The sequence below is a fragment of the Kogia breviceps genome, chromosome 18, assembly GCF_026419965.1.
Source record: "Kogia breviceps isolate mKogBre1 chromosome 18, mKogBre1 haplotype 1, whole genome shotgun sequence".
NCBI classification, from domain to species: Eukaryota; Metazoa; Chordata; class Mammalia; order Artiodactyla; family Physeteridae; genus Kogia; species Kogia breviceps.
This window is the reverse complement of record NC_081327.1, coordinates 1,432,990-1,450,533: the sequence shown is the minus strand read 5'-3', so window position 1 is coordinate 1,450,533 and position 17,544 is coordinate 1,432,990. Positions and strand designations below refer to the sequence as shown.

Sequence of the window (17,544 nt, the reverse complement as noted above, 5' to 3'; positions counted from 1 at the left end):
TGGCACACAAAAGGGTATAGTCATTGAATTTTGAATATGAAACCATACGTACATATAAAGAATTTATTAAGCGTATCTGTCATAGCCAAAATGGATACAAACCACAAAACCCCATCCTTTAACAGATGTATGGATAAACAGTCAGTGGGTGGTGTATCCAAACAGTATATTTTTCAGGAAAAAAAATGAATTATACTTACAGCAACTTAAATGATCCTCAAAATAATTATGCATCATGAAAAAGAGACAAATATAAAAGTAAACATTAAGACCCCAATGATATTAAGTGTAGAAAACACTAATTGAATGGGAATAAAGTAAATCAATACTAGTTGCCTGGGAGAGACGTCAGAAGGTGGATATGGGAATGATGGATGTTTATAATTATGATGGTTCTGTGGGTTTACACGTATTAAAACTTAACCAAGCTGCACATTTTAGGTATGTTCAGTTCAATGCATACCAACTATACAGTTCAATTAAATTTAATAGAAATTGGCTTCACATAAAAAGTCTGAATCTCTTTTCTGAATCTCCTTCTCAGTAGAACTCTGGCAACCACATGTTAACCCCATCACATCTCCTTGTCTCATGGGAGGGATTCTGTTGTGGTAGCAATGAAGACCAGTGAGCAATGAAAGGTGTTTCCACTTGAGTTATCCAGGAACTGCCTGCGTCCTAAAAACCACATGCCCGGACTACACGATTTCCACTTTTATTACCCATTACCTTTGCTATGCACCAATGGCCTTGAGATAAACAATCTGCAGATGCTATGGGATCCCAAAACCTTTACATTATTCAGCCTGACATTGACTGGGACCTCAGGAGAGAAACCGCTCTGTAGCTGAGAATTTTTGCAAAAACATTATCCTAAACAGCCACAGTCACGGGAATATTCATGGATGCAATTTTAGAATAGGTTCATCTCTTTTTGTTTGCTAGTCACTCACTCCCTATTAATTCCTTGTTTCTGTACCAAATATGGTTCCCACCTGATGTGTGTAATCTAACGCCCAGCAACACCAGCCTACCATGTTATGGACATTATGGCACATTGCTCTTTTCCAGCTAGACATAGAGAACTTCTTCTCTTGAACAGTACTGGGGTCATGATGTGACATCCCGTGTGAAAAAAGAGAACTTATGCAGTTCCAAAAACCACTGGTGGTTCATACAACTGTCCTTATCTCAGGGTGACCTCGGGACCCACCAAAAATTCTAACATCCAGGTCACATTAGTCCCACAGAGCCCTGTAGTCTACCCCAGGAGGCTTTGGATAACAATGTAAAGTAGACCAAAACTGGAGTGAAAACCATTCTCCACCATGATACTATCCTTATTGAAGAATACAAAGATTGGAACACCCACAAAAGACGTGGCTTAAACTATAGTCTTTATTTTTTCACAAAGCAGAGCAAATGGAGGCAGATAGTTCCCAAACAGGGTGACCTGGAGCTAGAAACATCCATCGTGAGCATGAGACAATACCACCAAGGAAAATAAACTTCTGTAAGCTGCCAAGGGAACCCACATTGGGTCACCATGGTCAAAGCTGCTTAGGTCCTGTCCTTGACAGAAGAGAATGACAACACCCAAGTGTTCAGGCTATTCATGCTTCCCTCCAGGGGACAGGACAGCACAAAGGTCTACCTACCCTGATCACAGTGCGATGACTGATGCCCAGTACTGGGATCTGCCACTTGGGAGAAGTAAAAAACTTACAGTGATATTGAGTCCAGCAAAGGCCTTGCACAGGTAAGAAAGTAGAGCGTAGCTCCTGAAAGGCTTCCTATGAAGCCGGTACTCATAGGCAATCTGCACACGAGGGCTATTCAAATGTGTGGCATTCAATTTCCAGTTGATGACTTCCTCAGAGAGTCTATTCAGTATGATGTATTAACTAAGGAGACAGCTCATTCGCTGCTCTCATCTCATTTGAAGGCCCTTCTCCAACTGAACTTTCTGGTATCGAATGTGGTACGACCTTTGGCTAAAAGCTTTCCTACATTTGCTGTACTCATAGAGTCTATCTGAGTTGTGAAGTTTCTAGTGCTCAGTCAGAGTAGACCTTTGACAGAAAACTTTTCCACATCTGCTGCACTGATGAGGCCTTTCTGGGGTGTGAGCTTTTCGGTGTTGAGTAAGCTGGATGCGTTGGCTAAAGAATTCTCCTCAAAGTTCTCCTCATATGGTTTTTCTCCAATGTGAACTCTGGTGCTTAATAAGAGTAGAGCTTTGGCTAAAACACTTTCCACATTCACTGCACTTATAAGGCCTTTCACCAGTGTGAACTCTCTGGTGTGTAGTGAGAATAGAGTTTTGGCTAAAACATTTCCCACATTCACTGCACTTGTAAGTCTTTGCTCCAGTGTGAATTCTCTGGTGGACCTGAAGGTGGGCCCTTTGCCTAAAGGACTTCCCACATTCACTACACTCATAAGGCCTTTCCCCAGTGTGAATTCTTCTATGTTTAATGAGGCTGGCGATGTACCTAAAGACTTTCCCACATTCACTGCACTCATAAGGCCTCTCTCCAGTGTGGACTCTCTGATGCTGAACAAGCATGCGTTTATAGGTGAAGGCTTTTCTGCATTCTCCACATTCATAAGGTCTCTCTCCAGTGTGGACTCTCTGGTGCTGAACAAGTTTGCTTTTAGTAATGAAGGTTTTCCCACATTCACTGCATTCGTAAGGCTTGGCTCCAGTGTGAATTCTCTGGTGCACAATAAGTTGGGCATTTTGCCTAAAGAACTTCCCACATTCTCTACACTCATAAGGCCTTTCCCCAGTGTGAATTCTTCTATGTATAACAAGGTTGGAGTTGCATCTAAAGACTTTCCCACATTCACAGCATTCATAAGGCCTTTCTCCAGTGTGGACTCTCTGATGCTGAGCAAGCCTGTATTTACGGCAGAAGGCTTTCCCACATTCACTGCACTTGTAATGCTTTTCTCCATTGTGAAAGGCCTCTACAAACTCGGTGTCCTTTTGTGGAGTGACCTGGTGCTGGAGAAGGCCAGAGCTACAAGGGAAATCTTTCCCAGGCTCCTGGAATGTGAAAGACTTCTTGGATGCATGGACGGTGCGGCTCTTCATAAAGGTCTTACTCATGTCTCTTCTAAAGAGTTCCTCTCCACTGTGCTGGTGAAACTGCACACCCACCCCGCAGAGTTTCTGGCCAGGGTTTGTGCCAAGGTCCTCAGCTAGATGCAAACCACCTTCTAAGTACAGGCAGCACCTCTCCCAGGGATAGGACTTCAGAGTGGACAGGTCTGCCTCTGAAGTATTTATTTGTGGCACTTCTACAGAAACATCCTGCTCAGAAGGTGTCTGCTTGTTCTCTGCTATATACCAACACCCTGAAAGCAGAGAAATATGGGTAAACTTGACATAGGATTTTGGTAAAAGGAGGCAGCCCCATCACAAATGTGTATCTGACATAGAAAGGAATAAATCTATGGGACTGTTTTCAAGAAAAAAAGTTGCAGAGAGGTTAGGAAAGCCCTGCTGTATAGTACTGACCCTCTACACATCACAGAACAGGGAGAACTCACCAGGCAAATGACAGAAGGATGGGGTGGAAGGCATAAAGGAGCTAGGGGTCCACAACTCATTCCTCCAGGAACAGTTTTCACTAGGACCTTGACTGCTAGTGACATGTGTGTGCTATTTGGACAGCTATGTCCAGGTCCAGGAAAATCTGATTTTCACTGAGTAGCTGGCGTTCAAGGACTATTTTGAGGAGAGGTGCAGACCTCATGAAACATTAGGTGTAGGTGACTAGTGGAAAACACAGCAGAGCGAGGATGGAGAGGAACAATGAGGAGTGGAAGACAGAGAGATGAGGGATAATCCTGGGTTGGAAGCCAGAGTAAAAATCACAGGAGGCAAGTGTCAAGGATGGAGGAGAAACAGAAATGAGGTAGACAGTCACTGGCCTTGACACCAAAACAGTGTTGGGTACAGGACATGTTCCTGATATGACGTGAATCGAACCATGATGTCACTTCCTCCCCCAATGCCAATTACCAGGTCCAGGCCCAATTTGAGCCCCTCTTGCTCTGTCTGGAGTCATGTCCACTCTGTCATGTACCTGAGGTTCTCCTCTCAGCTCCAGCTGGACAACATGGGACCTAGAAGATGAAAGTCCTAAGAAAAAGACACGACAGGTGAACGAACAGTCAGTACTGGCCCAGGGGACAACCAATCCCAAAACAACCTCAGGAAAAAAAATATGAAACAAAAAGAATCTTTGAGATGAGGGTCTCACAGAAACAGCCAAGAAGACCCCACAAATACTGACCACATTAAGTTCCAACAATTCCTGGAATGGTGAGGCCCCAAGAAATGTCAGCTGGAAGATGGAAGAGCCTGGAGCACAGAGGTGCATGGATCTATGGAGTCAACTTAGCAGGGAGTGGCTGAGACTAACAGAACCCATTGAACTAATTCCAAGTCTTATGACCTAGAAAAACGTCACTGAAAAAACTTCAGAACCGCTGGTATTGGGGATATTTCTGAAAGGAGGTCGTATACACATTCACTCGGCCTTGGCACCAACAACACAGATGAGAGGGAAGCAGTAACAGAGATGTGCCCACTGTCTAGCTGTGAAAAAACAGACTTGCCTTTGGAAAAAAGAGGAAAGGCAGAGACCTGTCCAGGATGCTGGGATAGGTGTGAGGGCCTTACCCAATGATGCAACAAGTGCAAAGGTCTCCAGCATGACATCGTGGTACAGGAATCTCTGGGCCTCATCAAGAAGCTTCCATTCCTCCTGGGAAAAGTACACAGCTACGTCCTCAAAGGTCACAGAGCCCTGTGATGACAGGGACAGATGTCTCCATAAGCAGCCTCTCTCCCCAGGACCCCATAAGTACCCCTAACCCATACTCACTCTGGGTTCATCATCCTCCCCAGCTCCCTAACTTAGAGGGACTGGTACCGAATAACTCTTCATACTTCCTTGAGCACTAGGTACAACTCTCAGCAACAACAGGTAGGTAGGTGGACAGATAGATGCCATCTAAGCTGTGGGCCTGGTATGCATGGCTCCCTCCCTCTCCTGCAAGACAACAGCCTGAGAGTCCCCAGGATCATGTCTCCCAGACACAAACAAACTTGGGCTCATCGTTCTCTCTTAAACTCCTGGTATGAGGGCCCTGGGGCAATTTGGTCACACACCTTCCCCACATACACATTACTCACTGGCTAACTCCTCATACATCTGATCCCCATCACCACCACCCAGCCCACAAAACTGGCATGTCTCCTGCCTCCTCACATACCCTCCTGCACATGGCATCAGAAAGTTCCTGCCAATGCAACAGAATCCCACCATACCCCAACTCTCCACTGGCCTGTTCTGAAGGCTTCCCCACCATGCCTTGTCCCTGACTTTAACCTCAGTCAAAACATGCAAATCTAAATACGCCTGTTCATGTTCCACCTCTGTATTGCACATTATGCCTCTTCACCAGTTGCAATCTCTGTCCATATAACACCCATTCAAAATCCACACCCACTTGACACATCTTAGGTAAACTCATCTGACATTCTGTCAGAAACTACCCAAGTTCCACCACAAAAGCCTAGTGAGTGCACAGGAAGAAAAATAACCACCAGCCTGACTTTACTATCACTTCACCTCCATTCTGCTTTCCCTCTGCATCAATTTATCAATTTCATGGTCACTCCCCCATAAAAACCCGAGCCACCTGCTGGACTTTCCCTCCCCCCAACCTTCCCGCTGATGACCACTTTTCTTGTCTTTGTGACAGCACCCCCTCTCTTCCCTTGTCACCTAATGGCATCCTGAAGCCTCCCCCAGCACTCTAGATCTGCACGTTCAGCCATCCCCTTGTCTCCTATACTTGGACTCACTGGAACATCTAAGAATCAAAACAGCCAAAACCCAATTCCTACTATTCTCACAGAAAAGGACTGCTACCACTGACTTCCCCATCTCAGTTGATGGCACTACCACCCTTCCAGATGCAAAAGGAAAAAAAACTTGGAGTCATCCATGAGCCCTCCACATTAGAAAATCTGGTCAGCCCCTACTTTAAAAGCAAATCCAGAAGCCAAGTATTTCTCCTACCTCCGCATGCACCACTTTGGGCCAGCAAGAACTAATGTGCATCTGGATGACTGCAATAGCCTCCTTCATTATCTCCTAGTCTTTTTCTTCCCCAGTCTCTTGTGCACTCTGCAGCCAGGAGGAGCCCCTTAAAACCTAAGTCACTTCACTTTCCCTCTCTGCTCCAAAAATTCCATGTCTGCCATCATTCTCAGAACAGAAACCTCTTCTCAGGCTACCATTCTAGGTCTAACTCTGGCCCCCTTACTCTCTGTTCTTACCAGCTGTTAACAAAGACCTACAAGTCCTAAAACACTCCCATCTCAATCTCATCCTCAAACATTTGTACATATTACCCGCTATACCTAAGACAACCTTTCACACCTCAGTCCACTGGCTGCCAAAAATGGGAATCTGTCCATATAACCTCTGGCCTGGACTTGGAAACCTGGGCTTAGGGTCCCCAGACACCAAGTCCAGGAAGAGTGGCAGCAAAAGACTTCTAGGACACCTGACACTCACCAGTGCAGGGTCCATAAGTGGTTCTGCTGAATGTGGAACCTGTGGGAAGAGCAGGGCCATGTAATATTAATTCCCATCAGCAACATAGATAAAAAAGATTAATGAGTGAACCATTTAATATTTCAGGCGAAGACAAATGCTCAAGAGGGAACTAAAGCATAAAAGAGAGCAGAAAATGTTACACTTGTACCATAAGGTCATGTGGATATCTTGAGAAAAGGCTGTCCAAAAGTGGGACAAACAAGTGCAAAGCCTCTCTATCAGAGTCATGCCTGGTGTGTTTGAGCAGCATCCACGAAGCTAGTATGACGGGAGCCCAGTGAGCCAGAAGAATAAAGGATTGTGTTGGCAAGGAAATGGTGTTGGCAGGTCATAAAGCACTATTATAGTCCTAAATCACAAATATCAAAATTGAGTCTCATTTTACGTACAGGTCTGTTTCTGACACTTCCATTTGATTCCCTTCTTCTGTTCATTTCTCCCTTGCCAATAATACATTCTTCTCTTCTTGTAGCTTGTAGTTGGCCCTAACATCTGATCAGAAGTTTGTATATTATACTTCCTTTTCCAATCTTACCTGGTTATCTTATAAATTATTGCTTTATATAAAATTTCAGCTCACACAATCCATATAATAAATTCTGATTAGAAATTATTATAAGATTATGGAGACTGGTTCAAGATGGCAGAGTAGAAAGAAGTCTGTTCACTGCTTTTCGTGAGAATGCTGGAATTACAACTTACTACTAAACAATCATTGACAGGAAGACGCTGGAACTCAGGAAAAAAGATACCCCACATCCAAAGACAAAGCAGAAGCCAAAATGAGACAGTAGGAGAGGTGCAATCACAATAAAATCAAATCCCATAACTGCTGGGTGGATGACTCACAAACTGGAGAACACTTATAGCACATAAGTCCTCCCAGTGGAGTGAAGGTTCTCAGCCTGAAGTCAGGGTTCCCAACCTTGGGGTCTGGCAACAGGAGGAGAAATTCCCAGAGAAACAGACTTTGAAGGCTAGCAGGCTTTGACTACAGGACTTCGACAGGACTGGGGGAAGCATATACTCCCCCATATATGCTTGGAGGGCATACACAAAGTAGTGTGCACATCAGGACCCAAGGGGAAGGAGTAGTGACTCCAGAGGAGACTGAACCAGACCTACCAGCTAGTGTTGGAAGGTATCCTGCAGATGCAGGGGATGGCTGTGGCTCACCACAGGGACAAGAACAGTGGCAGCAGAAGCTCTGGGAAGTACTCCTTGGCATGAGCCCTCCCAGGGTCCACCATTAGCCCTATCAGAGAGCCTGTAGCCTCCAGTGCTGCGTCGCCTCAGGCCAAACAACCAACAGGGAGGGAACTCAGCCCCACCCATCACCAGACAAACCAATTAAACTTTTACTGAGCTCTGCCCACCAGAGCAACACCCAGCTCTAACCACCACCAGTCCCTCCCATCATGAAGCTTGCACAAGCCTCTTAGATAGCCTCATCCACCAGAGGGCAGACAGAAGAAGCAAGAAAAACTACAATGCTGCCGCCTGTGGAATGAAAACCACATTCACAGAGAAACAAACAAAATGAAAAGGCAGAGGACTATGTACCAGATGAAGAAACAAGATAAAATCCCAGTAAAACAACTAAATGAAGTGGAGATAGGCAAACCACAGAAAAAGAATGGAGGCAAAGATCAAGAAGATGCAAGAAATGTTTAAAAAGACCTAGAAGAATTAAAAGAACAAACAAAGATGAACAATACAATAACCAAAATGAAAAATATACTAGAAGGAATCAATAGCAGAATAACTGAGGCAAAAGTCACCTAGAAGACAGAATGGTGAATTCACTGCTGCAGAACAGAGTAAAGAAAAAAGAATGAAAAGAAACGAAGACAGCCTAAGAGACCTCTGGGACAATGTGAAACGCAACAGCATTCATATCATACAGGTCCCAGAAGCAGAAGAGAAAGACAACAGACCTGAGAAACTATTTGAAGAGATTATAGTTGAAAACGTCCCTAAAATGGGAAAGGAAATAGCCACCCAACTCCAGGAATCACAGAGAGTCCCAGGCAGGACAAACGCAAGGAGTAAAATGCTGAGACACATAGTAATCAAACTGATAAAAATGAAAGACAAAGAAAAATTATTACAAGCAACAAGTGAAAAATGACAAATAACATACAAGGGAACTCCCATAAGGTTAACAGCTGATTTCTCAGCAGAAACTCTACAAGCCAGAAGGGAGTGGCATGATACATTTAAAGTGATGAATAGAACGTACAACCAAGATTACTCTACCTGGCAAGGATCTCATTCAGATTTGATGGAGAAATCAAAACCTTTACAGACAAACAAAAGATAAGAGAATTCAGCACCACCAAACCAGCTCTACAACAAATGCTAAAGGAACTTCTCTAAGTGGGAAATGCAAGAGAAGAAAAAGACCTACAAAAACAAACCCAAAACAATTAAGAAAATGGTAGCAGGAACATCCATATCAGTAATTACCTTAAACATGAATGGATTAAATGCTCCAACCAAAAGACACAGGCTCACTGAATGGATACAAAAACAAGACCCATATACAGGCTGTCTACAAGAGACCCACTTAAGACCTAGGGACACAAAAGACTAAAAGTGAGGGGATGGAAAAAGATATTCCGTGCAAATGGAAATGAAAAGACAGCTGGAGTAGCAATACTCATATCAGATAAAATAGACTTTAAAATAAAGAATGTTACAAGACACAAGTAAGGACACTACATAATGACAAAGGGATCAATCCAACAAGCTATAATAATTATAAATATATATGCACCCCACATAGAAGCACCTCAATACATAAGGCAAATGTTAACAGCTATAAAAGAGGAAACTGACAGTAACACAATAATGGTGGGGGACTTTAAGACCTCACTTACATCAATGGACAGATCATCCAGACAGAAAATTAATAAAGAAACACAAGCTTTAAATGACACAGTAGACCAGATAGATTTAATTGATATTTATAACATTCCATCCCAAACCAGCAGATTACACTTTCTTCTCAAGTGCACACAGAACATTCTCCAGGACAGATCACATCTTGGGTCACAAATTAAGCCTCAGTAAATTTAATAAAATTGAAATCATATCAAGAATCTTTTCACAACGCTATGAGATTAGAAATCTCATACAGGGGAAAAAACGTAAAAAACACACACAGAGGATAAACAGTACGTTACTAAATAACCAAGAGATCACTGAAGAAATCAAAGAGGAAATCAAAAAATACCTAGAGACAAATGACAATGAAAACACGACGATCCAAAACCTATGGGATACGGCAAAAGCAGTTCTAAGAGGGAAGTTTATAGCAATACAAGCCTACCTCAAGAAACAAGAAAAATCTCAAATAAACAATCTAAACTTAAACCTAAAAGAACTAGAGAAAGAAGAACAAACAAACCCTAAGTTACTAGAAGGAAAGAAATCATAAAGATCAGAGCAGGAATAAATGAAATAGAAACAAAGAAAGCAATAGCAAAGATCAATAAACTAAAAGTTGGTTCTTTGAGAAGATAAACAAAATTGATAAATCTTTAGCCAGACTCATCAAGAAAAAGAGGGAGAGGACTCAAATCAATAAAATTAGAAATGAAAAATGAGAAGTTATAACGCACACCACAGAAATACAAAGCATCATAAGAGACTACTAAGGGACTTCTCTGGTGGTACAGTGGTTAAGAATCCACCTGCCAATGCAGGGGACACAGGTTCGAGCCCTGCTCTGGGATGATTCCACATGCCGCGGAGCAACTAAGCCCATGCGCCACAACTACTGAGCCCATGTGCCACAACTACCGAAGCCTGCGTGCCTAGAGCCCGTGCTCCACAAGAGAAGCCATCACAACGAGAAGCGTGCACACCACAACAAAGACCCAATGCTGCCAAAAATAAATAAAACAAATAAATATATTTTTTAAAATTGAACAATAAAAGCCATATGATCATCTCAACAGATACAGAAAAAGCTTTTGACAAAATTCAACACCCATTTACATGATAAAAACTCTCCAGAAAGTGGGCATCGAGGGAACCTACCTCAACATAATAAAGGCCATATATGACAAACCCACAGCAAACATCATTATCAATGGTGGAAAACTGAAAGCATTTCCTCTAAGATCAGGAACAAGACAAGGATGTCCACTCTTGCCACTATTATTCAACATAGTTCTCGAAGTCGTAGCCATGGCAATCAGAGAAGAAAAAATAAAAGGAATACAAATTGGCAAAGAAGAAGTAAAAGTGTCACTGTTTGCAGATGACATGATACTATACATACAGAATCCTAAAGATGCCACCAGAAAACTACTAGAGCTAATCAATGAATTTGGTAAAGTTGCAGGATACAAAATTAATGCATAGAAGTCTCTTGCATTCCTATACACTAACAATGAAAGATCAGAAAGAGAAATTAAGGAAACAATCCCATTCACCATTGCAACAAAAAAGAATAAAATACCTAGGAATAAACATACCAAGGAGGTAAAAGACCTGTACTCAGAAAACTGTAAGACACTGATAAAAGAAATCAAAGATGACACAGATGGAAAGATATACCATGTTCTTGGATTGGAAGAATCAATATTGTGAAAATCACTATACGACCCAAAGCAATCTACAGATTCAATGCAATCCCTATCAAATTACCAGTGGCATTTTTTACAGAACTAGTACAAAAATCTTAAAATCTGTATGGAGACACAAAAGACTCCGAATAGCCAAAGCAGTCTTCAGGGAATAAAATGGAGCTGAAGGAATCAGACTCCCTGACTTCAGACTATACTACAAAGTTACAGTAATCAAAACAATATAGTACTGACACAAGAACAGAAATATAGATCAATGGAACAGGACAGAAAGCCCAGAGAAAAACTCAAGCACCTATGGTCAACTAATCTATGACAGAAGAGGCAAGGATATACAGTGGAGAAAAGACAGTGTCTTCAATAAGTGGTGCTGGGAAAACTGGACAGTTACATGTAAAGAATGAAATTAGAACACTCCCTAACACCATACACAAAAATAAACTCAAAATGGATTAGAGACCTAAATGTAAGACCGGACACTATAAAACTCTTAGAGGAAAACACAGGAAGAACACTCTGACATAAATCACAGCAAGATCTTTTTTGATCCACCTCCTAGAATAATGGAAATAAAAACAAAAATAAACAAATGGGACCTAGTGAAAGTTAAAAGCTTTTGAAAAGCAAAGGAAACCACAAACAAGACGAAAAGACAACCCTCAGAATGGGAGAAAATACTTGCAAACGAATCAACGGACAAAAGATTAATCTCCAAAATATATAAACAGCTCATGCAGCTCAATAATAAAAAAACATATAACCCAATCCAAAATGGGCAGAAGACCTAATTAGACATTTCTCCAAAGACATACAGATGGCCAAGAAGCACATGAAAAGCCGCTCAACATCACAAATTATTAGAGAAATACAAATCAAAACTACAATGAGGTATCACCTCACGACAGTTAGAATGGGCATCATCAGAAAATCTACAAACAAATGCTAGAGAGGGTGTGGAGAAAAGGGAACTGTCTTTCACTGTTGGTGCGAATGTAAATTGATACAGCTATATAACGAACAGTATGGAGGTTCCTTAAAAAACGAAAAATAGGGCTTCCCTGATGGTGCAGTGGTTGACAGTCCGCCTGCCGATGCAGGGGACACAGGTTCATGCCCCGGTCCGGGAAGGTCCCACATGCCGCGAAGCAGCTGGGCCCGTGAGCCATGGCTGCTGAGCCGGTGCGTCCGGAGCCTGTGCTCCGCAACGGGTGAGGCCACAACAGTGAGAGGCCTGCATAACGCAAAAAAAAAAAAAAAGGAAAATAGAATTACCATATGACTCAGCAATCCACTACTGGGCATATACCCAGAGAAAATTGTAATTCAAAAAGACACATGCAGGGACTTCCCTGGTGGCACAGTGGTTAAGAATCTGCCTGCCAATGCAGGGGACAAGGGTTCAAGCCTGGGTCTGGGAAGATTCCACATGCTGCGGAGGAACTAAGCCCATGCACCACAACTACTAAGCCTGTACTGTAGAGCCCACAAGCCCAGTGCACCACAACTACTGAGCCCAAGAGTCACAACTACTGAAGCCCACATGCCTAAAGCCCATGCTCTGCAACAAGCAACTGCAATGAGAAGCCCACACACTGCAATGAAGAGTAGCCCCCACTTGCCGCAACCAGAGAAAACCGCACACAGCAACGAAGACCTAACATATGCACCCCAATGTTCACTGCAGCACTATTTACAAGAGCCAGGTCATGGAAACAACCTAAATGCCCATCGACAGACGACTGGATAAAGATGTGGTACTTATATACAATGGAATATTACTCAGCCATAAAAAGGAACGAAATTGGGTCATTTGTAGAGACGTGGATGGATCTAGAGACTGTCATACTGAGTGAAGTAAGTCAGAAAGAGAAAAACAAATATTGTATGTTAACACATATATGTGGAACCTAGAAAAATAGTACAGGTGAACCAGTCTGCAGGGCAGAAACAGACACACAGATGTAGAGAACAAACGTATGGACACCAAGGGGGGAAACTGGTGCGGGATTATTGCTGGTGGGATGAATTGGGAGATTGGGATTGACATATACACACTAGTAATTATAAAATAAATAATAAGAACCTGCTGTATATATAAAAAAAAACTCAAGAAAATTATTATAACATTATATAACAGAATTCAAAAATACATATTTTTAATTTTTATCCATGTTATTTATATATCCTTTTTCTTTCATAAATATTCAGACAGTTATCTGTAATTTCCTACCTGCTTTTTTCTCCTGCAGTAGAGAAGGGAAACACCATTTGTTGACTTCACACTGAAAATGAATCTCAGAACTCCCTGGTGGTTCAGTGGTTAAAACTTGGTGCTTTCACTGCCATAGGTTCAATTTCGATCCCTGGTCTGGAAACTAAGATCCTGCTAGCTGCACAGTGTGGCCTAAAAAAGAAAAAGAGAGAGACAGAGAGTTACAAGAAAATGGCACCAGAAAATTAATCTGTGATAAAGGGGTTGTTGCTGGCATCAGAGTAAAAGTGCTTGGCCTCCAGCAGTTTGAGATATGTGGCTGTCAAAGATGACTCCTTAAACTTAAGACAAAGGAAACAACCTATGAGACCTGACCTCTATCCACCCTCATTATAAAAACATGAAAATTTCTTCGGTTCTAAACATCTTGATAAGGATTCCCAGCATTATAACGTTTTATCCTTACAAGGATTCATTTTGTCCCCCTTAAAAGAAGTATTTTAACAAGATGTCTTAATCATTTTCTCTTCCAATATCACCAGAGGACGATGACATGACAGTAAAATAAACACTATTAGCAGAGTACAATCATTGCAAAAGCAGAAACCCTCTAAGTGGCTGTATACTGTAAAACTGTAAGTTTACCTAATGCATGATGAGTGTGTATAAAAATACAACTACGGCATCACTAATCATTAGAGAAATGCAAATCAAAACTACAATAAGGTATCACCTCACACCAGTCAGAATGGCCATCATTCAAAAAAAATCTATGAACAATAAATGGTAGAGAGAATGTGAAGAAAAGGGAACCCTCTTGCACTGTTGGTGGGAATGTAAATTGATACAGCCACTATGGAGAACGGTATGGAGGTTCTTTTAAAAACTAAAAATAGAACTACCATACGACCCAGCAATCCCACTACTGGGCATATACCCTGAGAAAACCATCATTCAAAAAGAGTTGTGTACCACAATGTTCACTGCCACGCTATTTACAATAGCCAGGACATGGAAGCAACCTAACTGTCCATCGACAGATGACTGGATAAAGAAGATGTGGCACATATATACAATGGAATATCACGCAGCCATAAAAAGAAATGAAATTGAGTTATTTGTAGTGAAGTGGATAGACCTAGAGTCTGTCATATAGAGTGAAGTCAGAAAGAGAAAAACAAATACCATATGCTAACACATATATATGGAATCTAAAAAAAAAAAAGTTACGAAGAACCTAGGGGCAGGACAGGAATAAAGACGCAGACGTAGAAAATGGACTTGAGGACATGGGGAGAGGGAAGGGTAAGCTGGGATGAAGTGAGAGAGTGGCACTGACATATATACACTACCAAATGTAAAATAGATAGCTAGTGGGAAGCAGCCACATAGCACAGGGAGATCAGCTCGGTGTTTTGTGACCACCTAGAGGGATGGGATAGGGAGGGTGGGAGGGAGACACCAAGAGGAAGAGGATATGGGGATATATGTATACATATAGCTGATTCACTTTGTCATAAAACAGAAACTAACACACCATCGTAAAGCAATTATACTTCAATAAAGATGTTAAAAAAAATACAACTACGGAATAGATTAAGACTAAGTATAACAATCTCATTCAAAGCACTAAACTAAAATTAGTAATATGGGCCTTCCCTGGTGGCGCAGTGGTTGGGAGTCCGCCTGCCGATGCAGAAGACACGGGTTCGTGCCCCGGTCCGGGAAGATCCCACATGCCGGGGAGCGGCTAGGCCGGTGAGCCATGGCCGCTGAGCCTGCGCGTCCAGAGCCTGTGCTCCGCAACGGGAAAAGCCACAACAGTGAGAGCCCCGCGTAACGAAAAAAAAAAAAAAAAAATTAGTAACATGGAGCAAAACAAGATCCAAAAGTGGACATGTCCATTTAAAAACAATAATAATTTTAACATATACGCTAAACAAATGTGTGCTTTATATACCCCAGAAAGCAAGAAGGTATGGCTAGCGTAGCAATGTTTATAATTACAGAAAGGCGACCAAAAAACAAACAAGCAAAAAAAAAAAGCAAAGAAAGCCTTCAACATCAGAATTTATAAAGACATTTTACTCATATACTGTATTCACACTATTAGAACACTGCAAAAGAAGGAAAATTAACGGATAGCCATGAAAAAATGGGTAAAGTCACACCATATTGGGCAAGTGAATAAAAACACATCATAATACTTATATGATTCCACTCATAAAAGAGTTTTAAGATAACTGAGCGAAGGTAAACTGCAGTCGTCGAAAATTTTCCACACAGCTGAAACTATTAGGAAAAGCAAAGAAATGCTTACTTGAAACATCAGACAATACCTTAACGTTTGGGGGATGGGGATAACTGTTATGGAAGGAACCCACAGGCGGCTTCTGGGGTCCTACTTATATCTCATTTCTTGACTTGAGCAAAGAACGGTATTAGTAAGAGCTGCTTATTCAACTGAACATGGAAGTTCTCTGCAATTTTTTCCCCCCACGCACGTCATATTTCAATATTCGGAAAACCAAGGTTTGGGGAAACAAATAAACATAAACATAGGACGCTCGTAAGAGAACATTGATAAGAACGAAAATACTGCCGAATGAGAAGAGTTGTCTGAGGGCCCGGAGGGCGCAGCATTTACCTGAATCGCACCCATCGGCGTGGCCGTCCCAGCGGAGTCTGTGGGCAATGGCGGGGCCCGGGCACGGAGGCCCCTCCCGGCCCCGAGACAGAGTCAGGCCGGATGGCGCCCACGAGGAGCCTCAGCCTTTCCTCAAAGCAGCGGACACAGCACCCTCCTGGCTCCCTTTACCTGGTGCCGACCCAAAGTACCGGAGCGCTCACCAGCTAACAGGTCCGAGTTTAAAAATGTCGCCCGCGGTCGACGCCGGAAGGCCCGCCCAGACACCGCCCCCTAGAACGGAAGTGGCTCCCTCCTGAGCCGTCATTGGACCCTTACGTCAGGGACCCTTACGCGCCGCGCTTTGCCTTCAGGGTAATGTGGTTCACAGCGCTCTGTGACCTGTCAAGAGGCGTTGATCCCCACCTCTGGGAAAGTTTCTCCTCACCCTGAGGGTAGCTGGGAAGGAGTGTCCCAAGGCTCTGAGTACTGGCGGGGTTCACGCTTCTTAAAGGGGACGCACCCAGATATCCGCAGAACCACGCTTCTTAAAGAGAACACACCCAGATTTCCGTGGAATGTAGTCTGTGCTGATCAGAGAGGTACTCAGATATAATAGAAATATATTCCAATATATTTATATATACATATATAACTATAATAGAGTTATAGTTCAGATGTTCCCCAAACCTAAAAGAAACAAATGCGCACATGTCACTCAGCCACAAAGTGCATCCAACCATAGTTGGGGTCTAATAAACACTGTCTTATTGCTCTTCCAAAGTATGTAGGCTGATGCTTTAGACTCAATTTATGAGTCTCAGTGTGTTAGGTCAGGGTCAAGAGAGCAAAGACTCCAGACAGGGCCATGGTGGGGAAGACAGAGGAGGGATGTGGGGTGGCCAGAAGCAGGTGGACCATGTGCTGTGTCTCTGGTTCCCTCAGAAGAAACGTACAGCCAGTGACGGTGTCCCATTCAGGGGTGGACACATATTTCTCACTCCACATTTAGATATGTATTCAGTTCTTTTCTAGAATCTAAGATCTACCTATCTCAAAAGAAGAGTGACTTACTGCATGCCATTTTCTCCCTGGACAGTGACTCTATGGTCCCAGTCATAGTTTATTTACAGAGGGGGCATTTGAACCCTGAGATAAAGCATTGGTTTACATGATCCTCTTTCCTTGCTGGGTACAATATAATTTCACCAACAATTGCAGTAACAATGCATGGAGAGTTGATATCATCTCAGAAAAATATTTGTGAAATTTGGATATTGCTGAAATCCATCATTATTTAATTATTCAAAGTTAGTGGCCAAAATAGCCCTTGGCCATGTGAACAAGGTTAGGCTCTCAGTGCAGTTTCTAGAGACACTGAGGTCTGAGAAGTGAGGGAATGAAGCAGAGCACGTAGTTACACAGGAAACTTGGCTAGCTTGTGGTTATAGCTTTGTAACA

The 17,544-nt window shown here is 42.6% G+C and overlaps 1 protein-coding gene across 6 annotated transcripts in view; it reads right to left on the bottom strand.

The window, feature by feature from the left end:
• The window catches only part of LOC131744815 (zinc finger protein 773-like), a 38,325-nt gene extending 21,956 nt beyond the window's left edge, over positions 1-16,369 (bottom strand). For 2 of the 6 annotated variants that reach the window (XR_010837866.1, XR_010837865.1), the window contains exons 1-2: positions 16,105-16,369; positions 13,476-13,649 (exon numbers count right to left, since the gene is read on the bottom strand). Coding sequence is in view for 3 of the 6 variants with exons in the window: in XM_067019967.1 (XP_066876068.1) it covers positions 2,189-3,363; positions 4,034-4,153; positions 4,697-4,823; positions 6,606-6,644; positions 7,037-7,081 (1,506 nt within the window). In the remaining 3 variants the exon portion in view is untranslated. Of the gene's footprint in view, positions 1-200; positions 3,364-4,033; positions 4,154-4,696; positions 4,824-6,605; positions 6,645-7,036; positions 7,211-12,158; positions 12,477-13,475; positions 13,650-16,104 lie in introns of those variants that run through there. The other 4 variants (XM_059044730.2, XM_067019968.1, XM_067019967.1 and 1 more) reach the window with 4 other exon arrangements.
• Between the last annotated feature and the right edge of the window lie 1,175 nt (positions 16,370-17,544).